This window comes from Oratosquilla oratoria, chromosome 8 (assembly GCF_046742065.1).
Source record: "Oratosquilla oratoria isolate Oo_2021 chromosome 8, ASM4674206v1, whole genome shotgun sequence".
Classification (NCBI taxonomy): Eukaryota; Metazoa; Arthropoda; class Malacostraca; order Stomatopoda; family Squillidae; genus Oratosquilla; species Oratosquilla oratoria.
Window position 1 is genome coordinate 74,642,515 of NC_134784.1, and position 20,305 is coordinate 74,662,819.

The following is a 20,305-nucleotide window of genomic DNA, read 5'->3' on the forward strand; positions in this document are numbered from 1 at the left end:
CTTTATTAGTTTTCTGCCTTCTCCCAGTCAATGGGACAGCATGTTAGTGCCACTATACTGGAAAGGTGAAGGTGGGTGAGGAAGACATAAATCAAAATCCAAGTTTATTTCTGACTAGTTTCACACAAATAGGCTTCTTCAGAGAAATAATGTATTAAGGAAAATTTGTTTACATGTTGGCCAGCCTGATGGCTTTGGCCAGATTTAGGCACCATGATTCCCCTGCAAGAGGAATACAAGGAAATAGTTTAAGGAGCAGTGTATGAATATTATGTATAGCCAAATGAATTATTCTATGTTGATAATAAATGTCTAAATTTTGTTGCAGAAAACCATTGCCACACTAATTCTCTGCATGGTGCTCCCAATGGTAATGTAACTGTTGTCCGTTCGACTAGTCCAAACAAGAACTTAGACGATTCTCCTTCGAAAAAGAAGATGTTGAATCTTATGTATGATGTAGAGATTATTGGAGAAGGGAAACTTATTAGTGATGTTCCAACTGAACATCTCAAGTAAGTATTAGTTTTTGTCATATTTTGGAATTGGATAATTGCAAATTGTTTGACAGAAATCTGTCCTAAAAAAGAGTGATGGATATCATGATTTTATTATAAGTTTGAAATTGCTCACCCATTGTTGTTGGTATATCTGAGTGATAATTGTTTGCATCAAGTTTGACTGACCGGACACTTGTTGCCCCCCATTAAGTGGAAACAGTTCTTGGACCCTCCCATATCTCCATCTTGATTGATGATGATGAATTTTTTTTTTTTTTTTTTTTTTTTACCATTCACCTCCACTTCCTCTCTTAATTTCTTTCCAAAACCTCTTTTTATTACTTTCAAAAATTTGTCATACTCTTACCTCATTTCACATCTGCTCTCATTATCTCATGCCTTACTTCTCTTTTCTTTTCTTAGTACCTCTTTTATGATTCGCTTCCTCATCCCACCACTCACTACCCTTCCTTCTATTTCCTGCTATCTTTCTTGTAATACACACCACCTTTGCACACCTTGTCTTGCTTAAGTAGGACATTAAAAGAATTTTTTTTATCCCACAGACGAACTCAGAAGGTCCCCCCAAAAGAACACTTCAGGTTATTCATTCGTGCCAATGCAATGCGTCAGCGATCCAGCTCCCACACTCCCTGGCTGGTTGCAGAAGACTTGGTCAAGCGGTACAATATTCCAAACAAAATAGCTTCGATATTCTTTTCACCTAAAACAACCGGCAGCCCTGGCAGGAAAAGAAAAGCCGAGGGCCCTGGCAAGGAACGACTAAAGAAACCGAAAGTGGAAAAGGTGGATAAGAAACCCAAAGTGGAGAAACTGAAGGCACCCAAAGAGGAAAAACTTGTCAAAGTGAATAAAGGTGTAATGAACGGGCCCATCCTGTCTCCAGTAGAGATCAAGTTAGAAACGAGTGATAGTGAGGATGACCTTTCACTTGCTTCCCTCGTAAGTAGAGCACCTTCCAAACCCGTAAGTGTGATCTCGCCTCCAGATAGAAAACCATCAACTTTTGATAAGAAACCCGTTGTTCCTAAACTCACACTGGACCTGGGAGTGGCACCCAAGCTACTTACATCAAACCTTGACTCGTTTTTGAAAATCGAAGGTACTCCAAAAAGTGAAGGTATTGTCAAGATTAAACCACAGGCTTTCAAGGGATCGTTGCTTTACAAAGCCGATGGTACACCAAGAAAGAGAAGGCCAAACAAAACCAAGGAGGAGAAGGAGAGAGAATTGCAGGAGAAAGCAAGGAAGAAGAATGAAAGACTTAAAAAGAAGGAAGACAAAATAAAGTTAAAGGAAGAGAAGTTGAAAATGAAAGAGATGAAAAAAGAAATGACTGAGGAGAAGAGGAGGCAAAAATTGACCAGAAAGATTAAACAAGTGACCTTACATGAACTCAAGTCACCTAGAATTGGAGAAAATAACATGAAGAAAGGAAATTTGGAGAGCCTAAATTTCATTATGCAGGCTCCTGTTAAGCCACAAGAGTCTGTAAGTTCGCCTACAAAGTCTCCTAGGCAAAAGAGGGTATGTTACTTCCATTTTCAGTTGTTAAAATAAAAAATTTGAGTGTATTATATGATCTTCATATTTTTACTGTCTTGTACACTGACAAAGGAGCATTAATATGCAGTGAAAAATGTGTATATATATATATATATATGAGCTTATACCCATGAAGGGTTGAAGACTAACCTTGTTGCTGAAATATTTTGTGATATTTGGCCTTGCATAGTTTATCTTACTGTTAATTGGCAAAAAATTTTGTTAATAGTTTTACATAGCTGTTTGATAAATTTATGAATTTGCCCAAGGTTTATTTTACATGAGAGCCATGGCTTTTAGATAGCAATAGCCAGCAGACAAGCCCATAGACCACTCAAGGGAGAAATTTTTGTCAAAATAAAAGTTTAATTCCAAACAAATTTGCACATCCACATTAAATTTGATCTCCACTGTAACAGAATGCACTCAACCATCCCCAGTAGAACAACTACATACGTACATATATATATGTATATATACCAAGGCTTTTTCCCCCTTACAAGGGAGGTAGCCAAAAAGGAAAAGGGATAAAATCATTCCCACCCATTCCATCCCTGAATACACTCCACACCCCTCCACCCTCCCTCTTAATTTAGCACCTCCTGGATGACAGGAACAACTACATACTGCATCAGAATTACTTCCCAAAGAACAGCACATGAAAATGAGATGCACACATTTCTGTGTACAATCCATCCAATTACATTACACAATTTTATATATATATATATCCACAACTATTTTCTACCATCATGTAGCATACATACCTATATCATAAAACAAGCACTCCCAAATTGATCACTAAGCTCCACCAAACTCCCAAAGACATTAGCTGTGCAGAGAAATCCCTCCCATGGCAAGCAAGAATCACACAAGCACATCTCCATTCTAGCCACCATCCAGCTTCAAAACATTAGCACTGAATAGGCTTAGCCAGAGATGCAAGTTGCCCTAGGTGCTGTCAGTACATAAAAGATGCCAAACACCTTTTACATTGCTCTACTTAAGCTAAACCCAGATCAGTGTCACTTCTGTGAGTGAAGTTTAGGCCAGTCAGCGGCTGTTGTCAGATAATGAAGCCATGAGTCTTCAAAATAGGAGACTCAAGCCACTGGATTGAGAGGTCGGGTGTACTATAAAGTACTATATAGGTGTACTATAAAATCCTCAGGTGATCCAGTAGTTTTTCTTTAAATTGGCCACTTATATACATACATATACCAAAAAGACCTTTACAGGGTGGCTGAATTGAAGGTTTCATCCACCCTACACCCCATCCAAAAATTCATTTGTTGTCCCTCCTATCTTAGCTACTCTTGGAAAATCATCCTTGTCCTACCATCCTGCATGGATCAGGGGTGGTTGCCATGTATTGAAGTGGTGGAGGTAACCCATCTTTGGCTGTTTGGCCTTTTAGTGGAGGTGTTTTGGCAGTGAGGATCTAGAAGGGATAATGACTGGGTTTCTGGATGGGTGCAGGGTGGATGCATGTGTTGACTTGACTAACCTTATAAGAGGGAGGGGACTTCTTGGTATGTGTATGTTTGAATGGGACCAATTTCAAGAAAAGATTTTGAGAACCTGAACACATTTCAGTATGACACCTATAAAAATCTGTTTATTTAATCATGATGAGAAATGGGTTGGTTAGACCTAATGATTAGAAAGCTCTCAGAAGACAAGTGTAATTACAGACAAGAAAATCTGTTTGCACACTTCATCAGTACTTTTATATTGTTATGTGGTTTTGTTTCATACCTAGATTTATTTGAGAAAGAATTTTATTTTTATTTGATAAATCAATGAAGGAATTTATCTTTTCTGGCAGGTTTGGACACCCGAGACAGTAATGAAGATTCCTTTGCTTCGAAAATTAGCCCACGATTACAAGACTCTGAAGGGCAGGAAACTGGTGTACACTATGGACCTGACAGTGAAAAAACTAACAGCTGCACAACTTAAGGTAAGGTTCATGTTTTGTTGATTGATAAGTTTTTGTTACTCACATGCATATACATAGGCTGAATTCCCTATGTGAAGATGAGCTTAGTCACAAATGCATACATATACCAAAGGCTTTTTCCCCCTTAGACGGAGGGTAGCCAAAAAGAAAAAGGCATAGAAACCACTCCCACCCACTTCATCCCCTACATACTTTACCCTCATCCCTTCCTCTTATCTTGGCACCTCCTGGGTGACGGGTCATCCCTACATCTTGTCCACTGCCCTGGGTCAGAAGCAGTGTCGCAAGACCCACAAAACATACATACCCTTTGCTAAAACTTTCTCACAAACATCTTTTTATTACTTTAAAAAATTGTCATAATTTTACCCTATTTCACATCTGCTCTCCTCTTTGCCTCCTTTATCTTGCGCTTGCTTTACTTCTCATCTCTTTTCTTTGTACCTCTCATATGATTCTCGTCCTACTTTGTAACCAGTCTGTGAATGCTTGCTTCTCTTCTGACAGGCTATTCCTGAGGGCGATATGAAGAATGATCTATTAGCAAGGAGAGATAAAATGGTTGAAAAAAAGATTATAGAAAAGATGTCACCTGAAGAAAAGGAAGAATATATGAAACAGAAGGTGAGTTTGCACTAAACAATTGGTGTGAAAATGGACCTCTGGTTAATTCACAAATTTTTATGATGTAGTCACTTATGACTAGTATCATACACACACAGAGTGCCACACATTTTATGTATACTGATAACTTTATTGTTATTTTGTTTCAGGCCAAGGAAATGGCAGAAAAGCGACGTCAAGAGCGTGTCATGAAATCTATGAAGAACATGAAAAGGGAAGATACGAATATTCCTGATCTGAAACCTCTTCCACCACCTAAGCTCGTGCCCACACCGGAGGTTAGTTTTTAACCCATCTTTTATTCAATTAAGTGTTTATTTATTAGTAGGAACCAATGAAGGGTACCTGAAAATCTTGCAGAAGTTGGAGAAGATTCTTCATGGAATAGGGGTTAATTTTGACAATCTTATCACTTCCAATAAAGCTTGATTAATACTATGTATGTCTTTTGTCCACAGTCGATACCTAACTCGCTGTTTGGAGATGTTGCCATGGTGACAGAGTTTGTCCAGTGTTACAAGACTCTGCTTCTTAGAGAAGAGAAGGTTCAGTTTTCGACAGCTCAACTGCTGGAAGCTCTTGCATCAGGTCCCAAAGGATTCAAGGTCATCACAGAGATGATGTGTTTGCTACTCAATGTTATAGTTCAAGATGACATTGCTAATGACTATAAGGTAGGTGCACTTCGACTTGATGAAAGTGATAATCTTTTGGGGGTGTACATGCAGGAATTGTATGGTTTGTAAGACCACTGGTCATGGAACTTGTTATCTAATGATAATTATTGTAGACAGATATGGTGATGTCTGGTTTTAAGCATCTTTTATGGCTTTTTGAGTACCTGTAGGTACAGTGGGGATGAAATGTTATGGTCCTCGTATGAAAGCCATCACCCAAGGTGTTGAGTACCCTCTCGTATTCATTGTGTGAGGGATAATTGATCCTTGGAAGAAAAATATATTCTTGCAGTGTCTTTTGGTCCAGTTAGGATTATGAAGCTGAAGCATTGAATATTACATATTATAATTTATACTTTGTGGGGACAGAGAGGGGGGTCACCAATTTAGTGAAGCAGCCTTGCTGTGGATGTGCTGTGTCTTATGGCGCTGCTTCTTACCCAGGGCAGTGGACAAGATGCAGGGATGACCCATCATCCAGGAGGTGCTGAGAGAAGGGGGAGGGTAAAGGGCGGAGGGGAGTGGAGTGTATTAGGGATGGAATGGGTGGGAGTGATCTTATGCCTTTGTATTTTTGACTACCTCCCTTGTAAGGGGGAAAAAGCCTTTGGTATAGTATGTGTAAATGTATGTATAATTTGTGAAAGGAAGAAAAGATATTTAAAATTGGTTGAGAATTATGGTGGTGTTTACGAGGGTGGATGGGATGAGAAATGAGAAAATGAGGCAGAGTGGGGATGGAAAGGGAATTGGCGGATAGGGTTGATCAAGAAAATAATGGGATAGTTTGGTCATATGGAAAGAACAAGTGAAGAAATCCTAGCAGTGTGGAAGGCAGAGGTGGATGTAGTGGATTTGAGGGAAAGACCAAGAATGAGATGGATGGATAGGCTAAAGAGGGCCTTGGGAAGGAAGGAGGGCAAGAGATAGATGGATGGGAAATTGTGAATGGATGATATATTGATGCAGCCTGAAGGGATTTCTTCTCATCTACTCTTATTTACTTGTGATGAGGGAGGGAGGGTTGCCATGTAAATGATGTTGTAGTGTCAACTGTTGGGCATGAATAGCCCTTCATCCACAAGGAACCAAGATTTGTAAAATAGGAACAAATGGATGTGGGATGGGATAGCATGCATATGTACATTTTATCCCTTGGCTGAAATTGCTCACGCGCATGCTAGAAGATGCATATAAAGGATAGTGTTAAGGTGTGTATGTGTGTGTACATACATATACCAAGGCTTTTTCCCCCTTCCAAGGGAGGTAGCCAAAAAGGGAAAGGCATAAAAACACTCCCACCCATTTCATCCCTAAATACATTCCACACCCCTCCCACCCTTCCTCTCATCTGAGCACCTCCTGGATGACGGGTCATCCCTGCACCCTGCCCACCGCCCTGGGTCAGAAGCAGTGTCGCAAGACACAGTACATCCACAGCAAGGCCGCTTCATTTAATCGGCGACCCCCCCTCTCCGTCCCCCTTTGCATATAAGGAGAGGACGGGGAGAAATCCCTTCGGGCTGCGTCAAAAATTACTCACACATACTACCCCACCCCCCCGCCCATTTCTCCTCATGCAGTCACAACATCATCATAAGTTATAATTCTGTGTCTGTAATAAACATGGTTTTATATTTTGAGGTGCCTCTTTATTTCAGGACTTTGGTGTTCAATTACGTACAGTTCCTGTGCATTATCAGACTGCACCTGAAGTTGCCCGTCAGTGTCTGAGTTACAAAGACCCATCAGACTATCAGAATGAGGAAAATATTCCTGGGGAAGAAGAGCCAGAGAGGAGAGAAATGGTAAGGATATGATATTTGTTGATTTGTATTTTGCTGTGCCCTACCAAAGCAAGAATGACCCTAGGGCCTTCCCATAGATCTCTTATGGAAGAAATGTTGGAGTCTTGTTTGGGTTGTATTTGTGGAAATCTGATTGTATTTTATTGGGTAGTAGGAGGAATAGAGAAGTGTTATTAGCTCTCCATATGTGAAAAATATATATCAATTTGTTGAAAGTAGTGAAGGCTTATGGGAGTGTTTTAATCAAGAAGGGTAAAGAGAGGAACAGAGGGAGTAATTGGTGAGGAACAGTGTGTGTTTAGGAAAGGTAGTCATTGCCTGGATCAGATTTTTGTAAGACGTGAGAAAGCTTTAGCAAAATGTAAGGATGGATTTTGAGTCTATGAATTTGGAAGAGGCTTATGACAGGGTGGACAGGATGGCACTGTGGGAGAATTTGCTGATGTATGAGATCAGGCAAAAGCTGTTAGAGTAGTCAAGAGTATTTATGGAAATAGTAGAGCCTGTGTTAGAATTAGAGATGGAGGGAGCAAGGTTTGGTGTAAAGGTGAAACTGCATCAGGAATGTGTCATGTCACCATGGCTGTTCAATGTGTACATGAATGAGGTGGTGCAGGAGGTAAATGTGAGTAATGGGTAGGGGATTGAAAATGGTTAAAGAAAATGGAGAAAAGTGTGAGGTGAGCCAGTTGTTGTTTGTTGATGATGTTTGTAGCAGGGTCAGAGGGGGGATTAAGGGTAGTGACAGATTTTGGGAAGGTATGCAATAGGAGAAAGTTGAAGGTTAATGTAAATGAAAGTAAGGTGAACAGATGTACAAGGGGAAAGAATGACAGCAATTTGGAAGTAAGTTATAAAGGAGAGAAGCTGGAGGAAGTGGATAGCTTAGATACTTGGGCACGTGCCTGGAAAGGGAGGAATGGAGGTGGAGATAAATTGTAGGTTGAGATAAGCAAGTATGTGCCTTTGAGGACTAAAAAGTGTAATGAGAAATAGGCATTTAGGAATGGACATAAAGAGGAGAGTATATGAAGAGGTAATAGTTCCAACACCACTGTATGGGGGCAGACATGGAATTTAACCTGTTAAGCGTCTACTACTGCATATGCCGTTTTCCAATTTCTTTCCACAATTGCACTCAACAGTATATACCATTCTCAACTTTGAAAGCTCCTTTCAAGCTGTCTCTGACTTCATATCATTTATACGTATAGAAAACTAGGAATGTCATCTGACAACATGCGAGTGCATCTTGAAGTTTGGCAACTTTTGCCGGCTCACTAGAAGGTAGCAAAGAAATGTTTTTAGTGCGTGGTGAGCATTCATAAATTAATTATAGTTTTATATTTCCTTGGGATATTACAAAAAGGGACAATTACTTTTGTTTTTCTGGATTTTTAATCTCATGACTTTTAATTTTCTTGCCCAATAGGATGAAAAACTTTTGATGAAGATGGAAACTACAGAACTCTACGATTTGGAACCAGAAGAACTAATTACAATTTTGAAAGCCCTTTGTCATCGTGTTATGTGTTGCCACTCATTGCAGGTAAATTGTCTATGAATGTCTTTTATGTACAGCATATCATCACAAATGCATGGGGTCTAGGTAAGGCCGAAGTTAAATGAGTAATGCAAGAAGTAATAGGCCTTAAAGTCAGCCTAGAGTTTATGAGTAGTATTGAACCTTTTACAAAGGATTACAAAAGATCATGCTGACAGGAGACCTTTTGGTCCATAACTAGGTCAGATGGGTAATGTACATAATTTTGGACCAAGAATGGTGAGGATGGATTGGTAAAGGTAGAATTGAAAGGATAGTAGTTGAAAATAGATTAAGAAATGATGAGGCCTTAAAGGGTGTTTTTGTCTGCTCCAAACAATTACAAAGTGGCTGAGGGACAGGGGTGGGGGATATCTTCATATAATAAAACAGTTTGGGTATACCAACTCTTGGTAGTCGAACTTGTTGTAAAAGTCGGGTTTCTTTTACCTGAGCAGTTTGGCAGGGAAGAAGGCTGACCATTTAGCCAAAAGGTACAGTAAGTCCTCGTTATACGGTACATGTGTGTTCCTGAAAACCTTACCGCAAATTGAAATTACCGTATACCGAGCCCTATTATAACATGTAATAATAGGATATGGCAGACGTACCTTCTCCTTGCTCTTTCTTCTCCAAAATATCTAGCGGATACCATATCTGTGAATTTTTCTTAACATAAATAGAATCGAGGGTAGTAATTGCCAAATACCGTAACTGTGAATTTACCGGATAAAGAATTACCGTATAAGGAGGACTGACTGTACTGAGAAAGGGAGGACAGTAAATGTGATTACGGTGGGTGTAGGATAGTTGTTTTGGTATTACCATCCTTGATAAGAGCGATGGGGAAGGCACGTGCATTATTTATTTCTTTTTTATGTATTTATATTGTTATTTTTGTGTGTTTGTGTGGATCTGTGACAACTGCAATAGAGCCTGCCGCTCCAAAATTGGACTATACAGCCACAGCAGGCGTTGTAACTCAACCATGAACTGACAAAAAAACAAAAAAAAACGACCTCCATTGTCTCCCGAGACAGAAGGATGCCACCAACAAGTTTGTGTTTGTATATATATTTCCATTTATTTTTAGGATTTCTTGGAGGATGTTGAAGAGCAGGCATCCAAATTATGCAAACAAAGATCAAAGTACAAGAAGCTAGATCTGGAAGAAAAGCAGAAAAGGAAAGAGGAGAGATTGAAGAAAAAGGTCGAGAAAATGAACTCTCCGCGCAAGAAATGTGGAAGACCTAAAGGATATAGTCCGAAAAAGAAAAGTAAGGTCCTTCAGATATCCCTTATACTTGATACACTTAAAACTCAATTTTTAAGGTCTTTGGTCTTCTTGGAGTGAAATGCATGTTGCATAGGATCTTTCATGCTAATACTCTAAGGAAGGGAGTTATATTTAAGGGCTTATGAAGATGTGGAGTGTTTTCGGGGATGGAATGGGTGGAAATGATTTTATGCCTTTTCCTTTTTGGCTACCTCCCTGGTAGGGGGGAAAAAGCCTTGGTATATGTATGTATGAAGATGTTTAGAGTGATAGGAGTGAAGCTGTAATGTGTGATGTCACTTTGGGTGTAGATTAGTGGGGGAGGGTGGGGATTAAAGGATGAAACCTTTGTAGATGGCGATAGGGGATGGTTACATAAGAAACAAGCCCTATGATAATTGTGGATGGTGTTCCAGCAATTAAAATTATACATATATCAAAGGCTTTTTTACCCCCTTATAAGGGAGGTAGCCAAAAAACAAAGGCATAAAAACCTCTCCCATCCATTCCATCCCTATCACACTCCACTCCCCTCCACTCTCTTCTCTCCTTCTTTTCTTGGCACTTCCTGGATGATGGGTCATCCCTGCATTCCACCCACTCCCCTGGGTCAGAAGCAGTGACACAAGACACAGCACATCCACAGCAAGGCTGCTTCATTAAATCGGCGACCCCCCCTCTCCGTCCCCTCATGCAGAAAAGAAGACGGGGAGAAAACCCTTTGGGTTGCGTCAAATTATTTGTCACACTCCCTCACCCCCCATCCCCCACCCATTCCACCTCTTGTATCACAGCATCATCCATATACAACCATTCTCCATTCACCACTGTTGTCTGCCCTCTCCTGTCCTTCCTCAACAGACATTCCTCTCTTTCCCAAAGCCCAAAGGGAATTCTCCATCTCCATTTCTGCACAAGGGGATGGAGAGGAGGAATTGAAGATTTAATGAAGCAGCCTTGCTGTGGATATGCTGTGTCTTGTGACAGTGGGCAAGATGCTGGGATGACCCATCATCCAGGAGGTGCCAAGATAAGAGGGAGAGGGTGGGGGGGGATGAGAATGGAGTGTGTTAGGGATGAAATTAATTTTATACCTTTTTTCCTAACACCATTATAAAGGAGAAAAAGCCTTATAAGCTTTTGATGTACTTATGTAAATGGATGAAGAAATTTTTTAGCCAGACTAGATGCTTTTGTCTGCTGTGCAGACTCGATAGAGTGGATAACAGGTGGGAAGGTTGGCTTTCCATATAACGAAGCTGAAGGCCATGCTGTAGAAGTTTTGTATCTCACTGCATTGTCTTTGAGCTTAGTGGTGTAGCAAGGGAATAATATAACCCATCATCTATTATGTCCTAAGATGGGAGGGATGATAAATGGGTTTTGGATGGATATGAGCGTGTAGGGGTGTGGAGTGTATTCAGGGATGGAATGGGTGGGAATGATTTTATGCCTTTTCCTTTTTGGCTACCTCCCTTGTAAGGGGGGAAAAAGCCATGGTATATGTATGTACCTGCAGTTTATATGAAGGTAATCCACTCTAGTTTGTATGACTCAGACTCGCAGACTTAAGATGTTGCAAATTTCTCTCATATTAAAGTTTCGTCTTATTGTATGTATGTCATGATATTGCCTTGTAAAGCCTAGATCAACAGCAGCTTGATGGAATGTAAATGAAGTTTGGCCTATTCCTTGTCTGTATCAAAGTCTATGTATAATTTCTTTCCAGTGAACACTATAGATAGTTTCTACAGCAAAAAGGAACCAGAAAAAGATTTGATATCTGTAGTGAAAAGGAAACGATTCACAATTGAAGAGTCTAGGAAAGAAAGAGAGGCAAAGGAACAAGAAGAACGAGCAAGGTAAGAGGAAGTCTATGTACCAAGTAAGTATTTTTCTCCCCCTTATAAGGAAGTTAGAGGGGAAGTATGAAAAGAATGAGTGAAGAAAGACTAGTAAAAGAGGTATGGAAGGCAGATGTGGAAGGAGTGAACATGAGGGGGCATCCTAGAATGAGATGGATGGATGGGGTGAAGGGGGCTTTGGGGAAGAGGGGAATGTCTGTTGAGGAAGGATGGGAGAGGACAGAAGACAGGTGAATGGAGAATGGTTGTATATGGATGATGATGTGATGCATGAGGTGGAATGGGTGGGGGGATGGGGGGTGAGGTAGTATGTGTGAAAAAAATTTGCTGCTGCCCGAAGGGATTTCTCCCCATCTTCTTTTCTGCATGAGGGGATGGAGAGGGGAGGTCGCCGATTTAATGAAGCGGCCTTGCTGTGGATGTGCTATCTTGTGACACTGCTTCTGACCCAGGGCAGTGGACAAGATGCAGGGATGACCCGTCATCCAGGAGGTGCCAAGATAGGAAGGAGGGTGGAGGGGAGTGGGATATATGGGAAATGAAACGGGTGGGAGTGATTTCTATGCCTTTTTCTTTTTGGCTACCCACCATGTAAGGGGAGAAAAGCCTTTGGTATGTGTATGTATATATGTAGTTACAGCAGTATGGCCCATTTTAGATCTTAAGGAATGGGAGGGCGCTCCCTAACCTTATGAAATTGTCCGAGACTTCTCATATGTTAGCCACAACAAATTAGTTAAAACTATCAAATTAAACAGACTACTATTGTTCTTGAAAAATTATGAATTATTCAAAGTTCTCTTTTATCCCTACAGGCGGAAAGAAGAAGCAGAAAAGATGAAGAAGGAATTAGAAAGAGAAACTGTTGTCAAGCGATGTGAAGAAATCCTAACACAGAGGGACTTCCTTGTTCGGCAACAACCTTTGGGCACGGATCGTAACCACAACCGATACTGGCTCTTCCACAGTACCACACCAGGACTTTATGTAGAAAAGGGATGGGTGGACCCCAGCTCTCGGTACCAATTTTATTTAGAGGTGAGTTTTTGAATATTTATTTCTCCTCCACCTCCTCCTCCTCTTCTTCCTCCAACCAGTTCTCCATTTCCATTGTATTCCCTATCTATCTATATGATATGGTTTAACGTCACACACTCCCCCCAATCGGAAGGCTAGGACGGTACCCCTCACAGAGGGATTTGTAGCGTGGAATTTAATGAACCATGCCCTTGGTTCAACTTTGCTGGTGGCAGGATTCGAACCGCCATCCCCTCGACCTTCGCCGAAAGTCACGACGCCCTAACCCGCTCAGCCAGCGAGCTTCCATCTATCTATATGAAGGGCTTTTTCCCCCTTACAAAGGAGGTAGCCACCTATTTCATTCCTACCCTTTCCTCCCTCTCATCTTTGTTCCTCATGGATAACGGAGCACCATTTTATCACTGCCCACCGCCCTGGGTCGAAAGCAAGACAGCATGTACACAGCAAGGCCACTTCACTTAATTGGAAAAAAAAAAATCCTCGGGCAGAAAAAGAGAGGAAGGGGAGAAGTCCTTTTGGGTTATGTCAAAATATCATTCATCCATAACCACTTCCTGCCCACTCCCTTCTTTGGATCACGGTGTCATCTAGACGCAGCCATTCTCCACTCACTCATATCTCCTGCCTTCTCCCTTCCCTGCTCAGTGCCCCTTTCACCCCATCCATCCATCTCATCCTTTGTCATCCCCTGAAGTTCACTCCCCCCCCCCCCCCCATCTCTGGCTTCTAAACCTCTTACTAATCTTTCTATACTCATTGTGTCCATGTTTCCAAACCATCCCAGTATTCTTCCATCAGCCCCATCTGTATCTCCTTTACCACCCCTACTCTCCTCCTTATTTCTCACTCTTATCCAACCCATCTCTAACACACTTCAACTTTTCCTCTCAGCTACTCTGAAATTCCACATTTCTGCCCTATACAGTGTCATCAGCACAATTGCACCTTCTTTGCATCCATTACCAAATGCTATTTCCCAGTATACTTTTTAGTCTCCCAAGGCACTTACTTCCTTCTCTTAATCTACAATTTATCTCCACATCCACTCCTCACTATCGTGCCGTATAACCCCAATACCTAAAGCAATCCACTTCCTCTAGCCCATCTCTTTTAACCTCTTCAATTCAAGTTGAATATTTGTTCACATATTTAGCTGCCAGATGTGTGATGATTTGGTGATTTGTCACAATACATACATACGATGCTAATAAGAACACGGGTACGTGTGTTCACTTATGCAAAGTAGACCACTTGGAAGAAAGAAACTAACAAAGCAGTAATATACGAAAGTGCTCTGCTCTTTTTTTTTTTTTTTTTTTTTTTTTTTTTTTTTTTCTTTCTTTTCTTTCTCCAAGTGGTCTACTTTCCATATATACATATACCAAAGGCTTTTACCCCCTTACATGGGGGGTAGCCACAATACACACATTATGAAAGGGGAAAACTTGTGTGCATGCCATATATATATGTATATATGTGTGTGTGTCTCCATATGCCCAGACCCCTTATAAGGGGTAAGCGGTCCTTGATAGACTTTGATTGAGAATTCATTTACTTTTGCTAAAATTTGAACTTACAAATATTCACATGGTTTTGCATTGCAGTAACCATTGTAAAAGGGCTCTGAATTGAATTAATTAGAACTTGTTGATTTTTCAGATGGAGGAATCTCAAGGATTGCAGTCAGAGATTAAGTCTCAGCCAGGGATAACTATATCATCTGAACAAGTGAATGGGGACTCAGCACTGCTACATAAGACTAAACAAGATGATTCGGATGATGAGAAACCTCTTGCTGCAGTGAAAAAGAAGCTTGGAAAGTCACCAAAGAAGGTAATTTTTTTCTTCCTATTTTTTGTTATTGTTGTCATCTTGGAAAGAAGAAATTAGGAAGTATATAAAAGGAGTAAAGAATGGGGAAGCAAAACACTTAAATGAAGGCAGCCAAGAGGATAATGGATGTGAAATGGGGAAGGTGGTTTGACTTAAGAATTTTTGGAAGGAAATTAAACAAGTGGTAAGTTATGGGGAGAGGAGAGGAGAGGAGACAGTCAATCAATCTGTTGACCCAGGCTGTACAGTACCAGCCAGATTTTCAGGAAGAATACATCATGAGGCTGGGGAGCCAAGTGATTACTCTGTAGTATACTAATAATGGTCATCCACTGACAACCTTCAAGGGTAAGGTACCAGCAAGGAACATGGTAAAATACATGAAGGGTCCAAAAGATGAGGCACTGTCTGCTACTACACCTCCAAAGTGCTTCTCATATTATTATTATTATTATGTGGGAGGTTATGCAGATTTATGGGATAGGAGGAAAGCTTTTGGGAGCTGTCAAGAGTTTTTATGAGAGTAGTAGAGCATGTGTTAGGATTAGAAATGAAGAGAGTGAGTGGTTTGAAGTAAAGGTGGGACTTCGTCAAGGATGCGTTATGTCGCGAGAGGTGAATGCTAGGGTAGTGAGTCAGGGATTGGAGATGGTTAAAGAAAATGGAGAAAAGTGGGAGGTGAGCCAGTTGTTGTTTGCGGACGACACTGCGCTTGTGGCAGGGTCAGAGGAGGGATTGAGGAAGCTGGTGGCAGAGTTTGGGAGAGTATGTGATAGAAGAAAGCTGAAGATAAATGTGGGTAAAAGTAAGGTGATGAGATGTACAAGGGGTGAAAGTGGCAGTAGACTGGAAGTGAACATTAAGGGAGAGCGACTGGAGGAAGTGGATAGTTTTAGATACTTGGGTGCAAATGTAGCAGGAAAAGGTGGAGTAAAGGTGGAGGTAGAATGTAGATTGAGAGAAGTGAGTAAATGCCTTGGTGGTTTAAAGAGTGTAATGAGGAATAGACATTTGGGAATGGATGCGAAGAGGAGACTGTATGAAGGAGTGATTGTGCCAACAGCACTGTATGGGGCAGAAACGTGGAACATAAGAGAAGAAGAGAGAAGGAGTTTGAATGTGTTTGAGATGAGGTGTCTGAGAAGTATGGTGGGGGTTACTAGGCTGGATAGAGTGAGAAATGAGGAGGTGAGGAGGAGAACAGGGGTGAAAAAGGATTTGGGAGATAGGGTTGATGAAAGAATATTAGGATGGTTTGGACACATGGAAAGAATGAGTGAAGAAAGACTAGTAAAAGAGGTATGGAAGGCAGATGTGGAGGGAGTGAACATGAGGGGACGTCCTAGGATGAGGTGGATGGATGGGGTGAAGGGGGCTTTGGGGAAGAGGGGAATGTCTGTTGAGGAAGGAAGGGAGAGGACGGAAGACAGAGGTGAGTGGAGAATGGTTGTATATGGATGATGTGACTGCATGAGGAGGAATGGGCGGGGGGTGGGGTAGTATGTGTGAGTAAATTTTGACGCAGCCCGAAGGGATTTCTCCCCGTCCTCGCCTTATATGCAAAGGGGGACGGAGAGGGGGGGTCGCCGATTAAATGAAGCGGCCTTGCTGTGGATGTACTGTGTCTTGCGACACTGCTTCTGACCCAGGGCGGTGGGCAGGGTGCAGGGATGACCCGTCATCCAGGAGGTGCTCAGATGAGAGGGAGGGTGGGAGTTGTGTGGAGTGTATTTAGGGATGAAATGGGTGGGAGTGTTTTTATGCCTTTCCCTTTTTGGCTACCTCCCTTGGCAGGGGGAAAAAGCCTTGGTATATGTATGTATGTATTTATTTATTTATATATATGTGTATATATATATATTCCCTAGATTGTCTGGCTGAGCAGTCCTAGGAAAATGAATGTTGACGAATATAAAGTAATGAGATGTACAAGGAGTATTGATGGTGGAAGGTTGGATGTGAGCAGGAATGGCAAGCCTGAGAATGGGATGAGGTAAAGGGGGGGGCTTGGGTACAAGGGGAATGTCTGTCAAGCAGAGAAGGGAGAGGACAAGGGAGAAGTGTATGTGGAGAATGTGAATAAATGAAAATTTGAGATGGCTCAAAGGGATTCCTTCTTGTCAGTTCAGTAACATATTGAGTAGAGGAAGGGGAGGGTCACCATGTCATGAAACAGTGAAGGTATACCAATTTTGGTCATCAGATCCTGCTGTGGAGGTGCCGTTTCATACTTCATTGCTTCCAGCATGAATGGACGAGGGACAAGAATTCATTTCATCCACAAAGAACCAAGAAGGGGTGTGGAGTAGGTGAAGGGGACATTTATACTTTCAACTTGGCCACCTGCAATTATAATGGGGAAAGGGCCTTTTGGTTCATATATGTATATTTTGGTGATGGGTCATCCTTGTATTCCACTCACTGACCTGGGGCAATGGATGGGATACAGGGATGACCCATCATCCATGAGGAGCTAAGACGAGAAAGAGGAAAGTGTGGTGGAGGGGAGTGGAATGGGTGGAAGGAGGTCCATGGTTTTGACTTGGCTCCCTCCCTTATGAGGGGGAAGAAGCTGTTGGTATGTAAATAGATAGAATGTATATTTGTGTACAGGTCTGAAAGCTGGATACCTCCATTATACATACATACATATACCAAAGGCTTTTTCCCCCCCTTACACCATTATAATGAGAAAAAAGTAATTTGGTGTATAGATAGGTGAATGTATGTAATCTTGTAATGAGAACTTATCTTGTTTCAGGTAAACTATGAGGTGAGGAAGCAGCCAGGTGTAAGAGGAAGGCAGAAAATCATATCAGCTCTTGTATTAAATGAAGATGAAACTTATCCACCTATAGATCAAGAGAATATGTGGTATCAATACAGGTATGGTTAAAAATCTCTCATCTCTCTCTCTCTCTCTCTCTCTCTCTCTCTCTCTCTCTCTCTGTGTGTGTGTGTGTTTATGTGCGCACACACGCATGCCTGCATTCCTCCCTCCCTCCATGTTCCCAGTTTTAACCTCAACCTTGTGTGTAGAAAAATTGTGGTAATTACTTAATTTCATCATAAATTACAGTCTTTGAAGAAAAATTATTTCAAGTTGAAATAAAAGAATTTTAATCTACTTGCCATTATATCATCCTCTTTCACAGAATAGCCATTGCTTAAGATCATGTTTTGTTTACCAAGTCAGGAGTGATGTGAGTTATAGCGGAGATTTATATCCCTTTATATACTTGATTTTGAATTATATATATTTTTTAATCTTCTAGTACAATGGAAGAAGTTGATGCTCTTCTAGCTGCACTGGATGACAAGGGCATCAGGGACTCGCACCTAAAATCTATTCTTAATTACCAAATGAAGAGACTGCAAGATAGTATCACTGCTTGGTAAGTAGCTTATCGAAGACCTGTGTATTTTTTAGCCTTGTACAAATTTTGACAAAATGTCCTGCAAGCCTGCCTATACTCAGGACACTACTCAGCACTAAAATAATTTCACCATAGGATTGATTTTGTAATAGACGCTGTATGCTCAATATATACAACCATTTCCAAAACAACCTGTCATAATGTAAAATTTACACTGTCCTTCAAACATAACTCAGACAACTTCAGTTTTTTGGACTTTTATGGATCTGGAAAAGGCTTATGGCAGGGTTGATAGGAAGGAACTGTGGGAGGTTTTGCAGATATATGGGATAGGAGGAAAGCTGTTAAGAGCAGTCAAGAGTTTTTATGAGAGAAGTAGAACTTGTGTTAGGATTAGAAATGGAGAGAGTAAGTGGTTTGAGGTAAAGGTGGGACTTTGTCAGAGATGCGTTATGTTGCCCTGGCTATTCAATTTATACATGGATGGGGTGGTGCGAGAGGTAACTGCAAGGGTGGGGGTCAGGGATTGGAGATGGTTAACCACTTCCATACGGTGACGCCTACATAGGCAGCATGAGGAGCAAGTGGGTACTTGATGATGCCGACGTCGGCATCTTGATTATATTTATTGCAGTCGTACCTATGTAACCTCCATTCTCTCTAAACTGGCTTCATCATATTTTCTATGGTTATCAAAATACACGGGTGAAAGGGAACGAACGATTGAGCACTGACTTTATTTTTTATCATGGGATTATGATGCAACATCGCACGTCGGGCAGCTCATGCTGCCAGCCGTGCGATGTGCCCCGGAGGCGTCACCGTATGGAAGTGGTTAATGGAAGTATACATAGTAAGATAAAGATGGGTAGAGTATTTCAGGGATTATGGAATATGTGGTGGAAAGCTGGTAGATATGGAGTGCGGAGATGGTTTGGATATGGGCAGAATGAACAGGTTGCTAGAGTGGGTATAGGAGCAAAAAACATAGAATGAAGGAGACTGCAAGAGACCATAAGGCCTACACTAGGAGGAGGAGGAGTTTTTCGTTGTGTGTAGTAGAGCATCCCTGGAAATTCCAGATTTTGTAATTGTCCTCTTACATTTCTTTCCAGCTCACCCACACCACCTTGTGACCAAGATGATACAAAGAAAGAAGAAGAAGAAGAAAAAGAAAAGGAAAAGGAAAAGGAAGAAGTTAACTGGTCTTTGGCACTATTGGAATCCTTACGTGATGACATCATTCAAATTGAGCGAGAACTCATTGAGGGCTGGATGGGTGCTGTTCCAGACTTTGATGAGTGGGAAGAAAGAACTAAAGAGGTGTGTTAAAATGTTTCATTATCAAGAAATATGAATATTAACCTGCTGAGACAAGAAGGAAGGAGTTTAGTGTGTACTTTAATTTGACCTGTACCCCAGTAAGAGTGATTGTAACTATTGTATATATGTGTGCTGAACTGATAACCTTTGTTAATTTCATTGAAATTATTAATTGTATCTTGTATTGGTATTGGGTATTTACCTTTAGCACTGATGAAAAAATGGATAAAAGCCTAGCCATATTAGGAGTTCAATTAATGTGGAAGTGCAGAAGATTAGTATTTCCTATTATGTTTGGAATTTCCCTTCACACATTGGAGTAAATTTCTAAGGATAGCTGTCCTGTCACTATTGTACCATTTACTATTGTCAGCATTCAGTTGTTGGTTGACATATAATTAAAGTTTGGAGTATTCTATCAAGAATTGCAGTTTATCCAATTCTTCTTTGTCAGGAAGTGACGAAAAGTGACATGAAATAAATAAGTTTATTTTAAGAAATATATGATTCTAATTTTGGCTATAGTCATGAAATTAGCTACTGTGGTAATTGGTGCAAATGCCATTGGCTGCACTTTATGGATATGGATTAATGACATGTTGCTGTGAAATGGAATTTTTTATAGCAGAGCATTGTTGAACTTGCTGATGGCTGGTGGTCTTTGTCAGACAACTGCAATGTTAGGAAGTCATCCTAGATATATTATTTTAAGTTTCGTATTAAATATGTTCAAACTGCTTTTAGTAGCCATGCCAAGTATGTGCTTTCATACTCTTACAGAGGAAATTAGCACAGAGTAGGCAGAAACCTGACATGATTATCACTGGCAGGGGCTTTTGCATTCAAGCAGATGGTCTAAGCTTCCCCCAAGCGTACATTTCAGAAATGCTATCCTTTGGTTATGGAGGT

At 40.9% G+C, this 20,305-nt stretch overlaps 1 protein-coding gene across 4 annotated transcripts in view; it reads left to right on the plus strand.

The window, feature by feature from the left end:
- The window catches only part of LOC143027817 (tyrosine-protein kinase BAZ1B-like), a 71,180-nt gene that overhangs the window by 13,513 nt on the left and 37,362 nt on the right, over positions 1 to 20,305 (plus strand). For all 4 annotated transcript variants that reach the window (XM_076189411.1, XM_076189409.1, XM_076189413.1 and 1 more), the window contains exons 5-19: positions 329 to 515; positions 1,067 to 2,048; positions 3,895 to 4,029; positions 4,537 to 4,653; positions 4,803 to 4,931; positions 5,112 to 5,327; positions 6,992 to 7,138; positions 8,571 to 8,687; positions 9,775 to 9,958; positions 11,687 to 11,819; positions 12,638 to 12,860; positions 14,523 to 14,696; positions 17,458 to 17,582; positions 17,972 to 18,091; positions 19,189 to 19,396. In XM_076189411.1, coding sequence (XP_076045526.1) covers positions 329 to 515; positions 1,067 to 2,048; positions 3,895 to 4,029; positions 4,537 to 4,653; positions 4,803 to 4,931; positions 5,112 to 5,327; positions 6,992 to 7,138; positions 8,571 to 8,687; positions 9,775 to 9,958; positions 11,687 to 11,819; positions 12,638 to 12,860; positions 14,523 to 14,696; positions 17,458 to 17,582; positions 17,972 to 18,091; positions 19,189 to 19,396 — 3,197 coding nt within the window. The remainder of the gene's footprint in view (positions 1 to 328; positions 516 to 1,066; positions 2,049 to 3,894; positions 4,030 to 4,536; positions 4,654 to 4,802; positions 4,932 to 5,111; positions 5,328 to 6,991; positions 7,139 to 8,570; positions 8,688 to 9,774; positions 9,959 to 11,686; positions 11,820 to 12,637; positions 12,861 to 14,522; positions 14,697 to 17,457; positions 17,583 to 17,971; positions 18,092 to 19,188; positions 19,397 to 20,305) is intronic.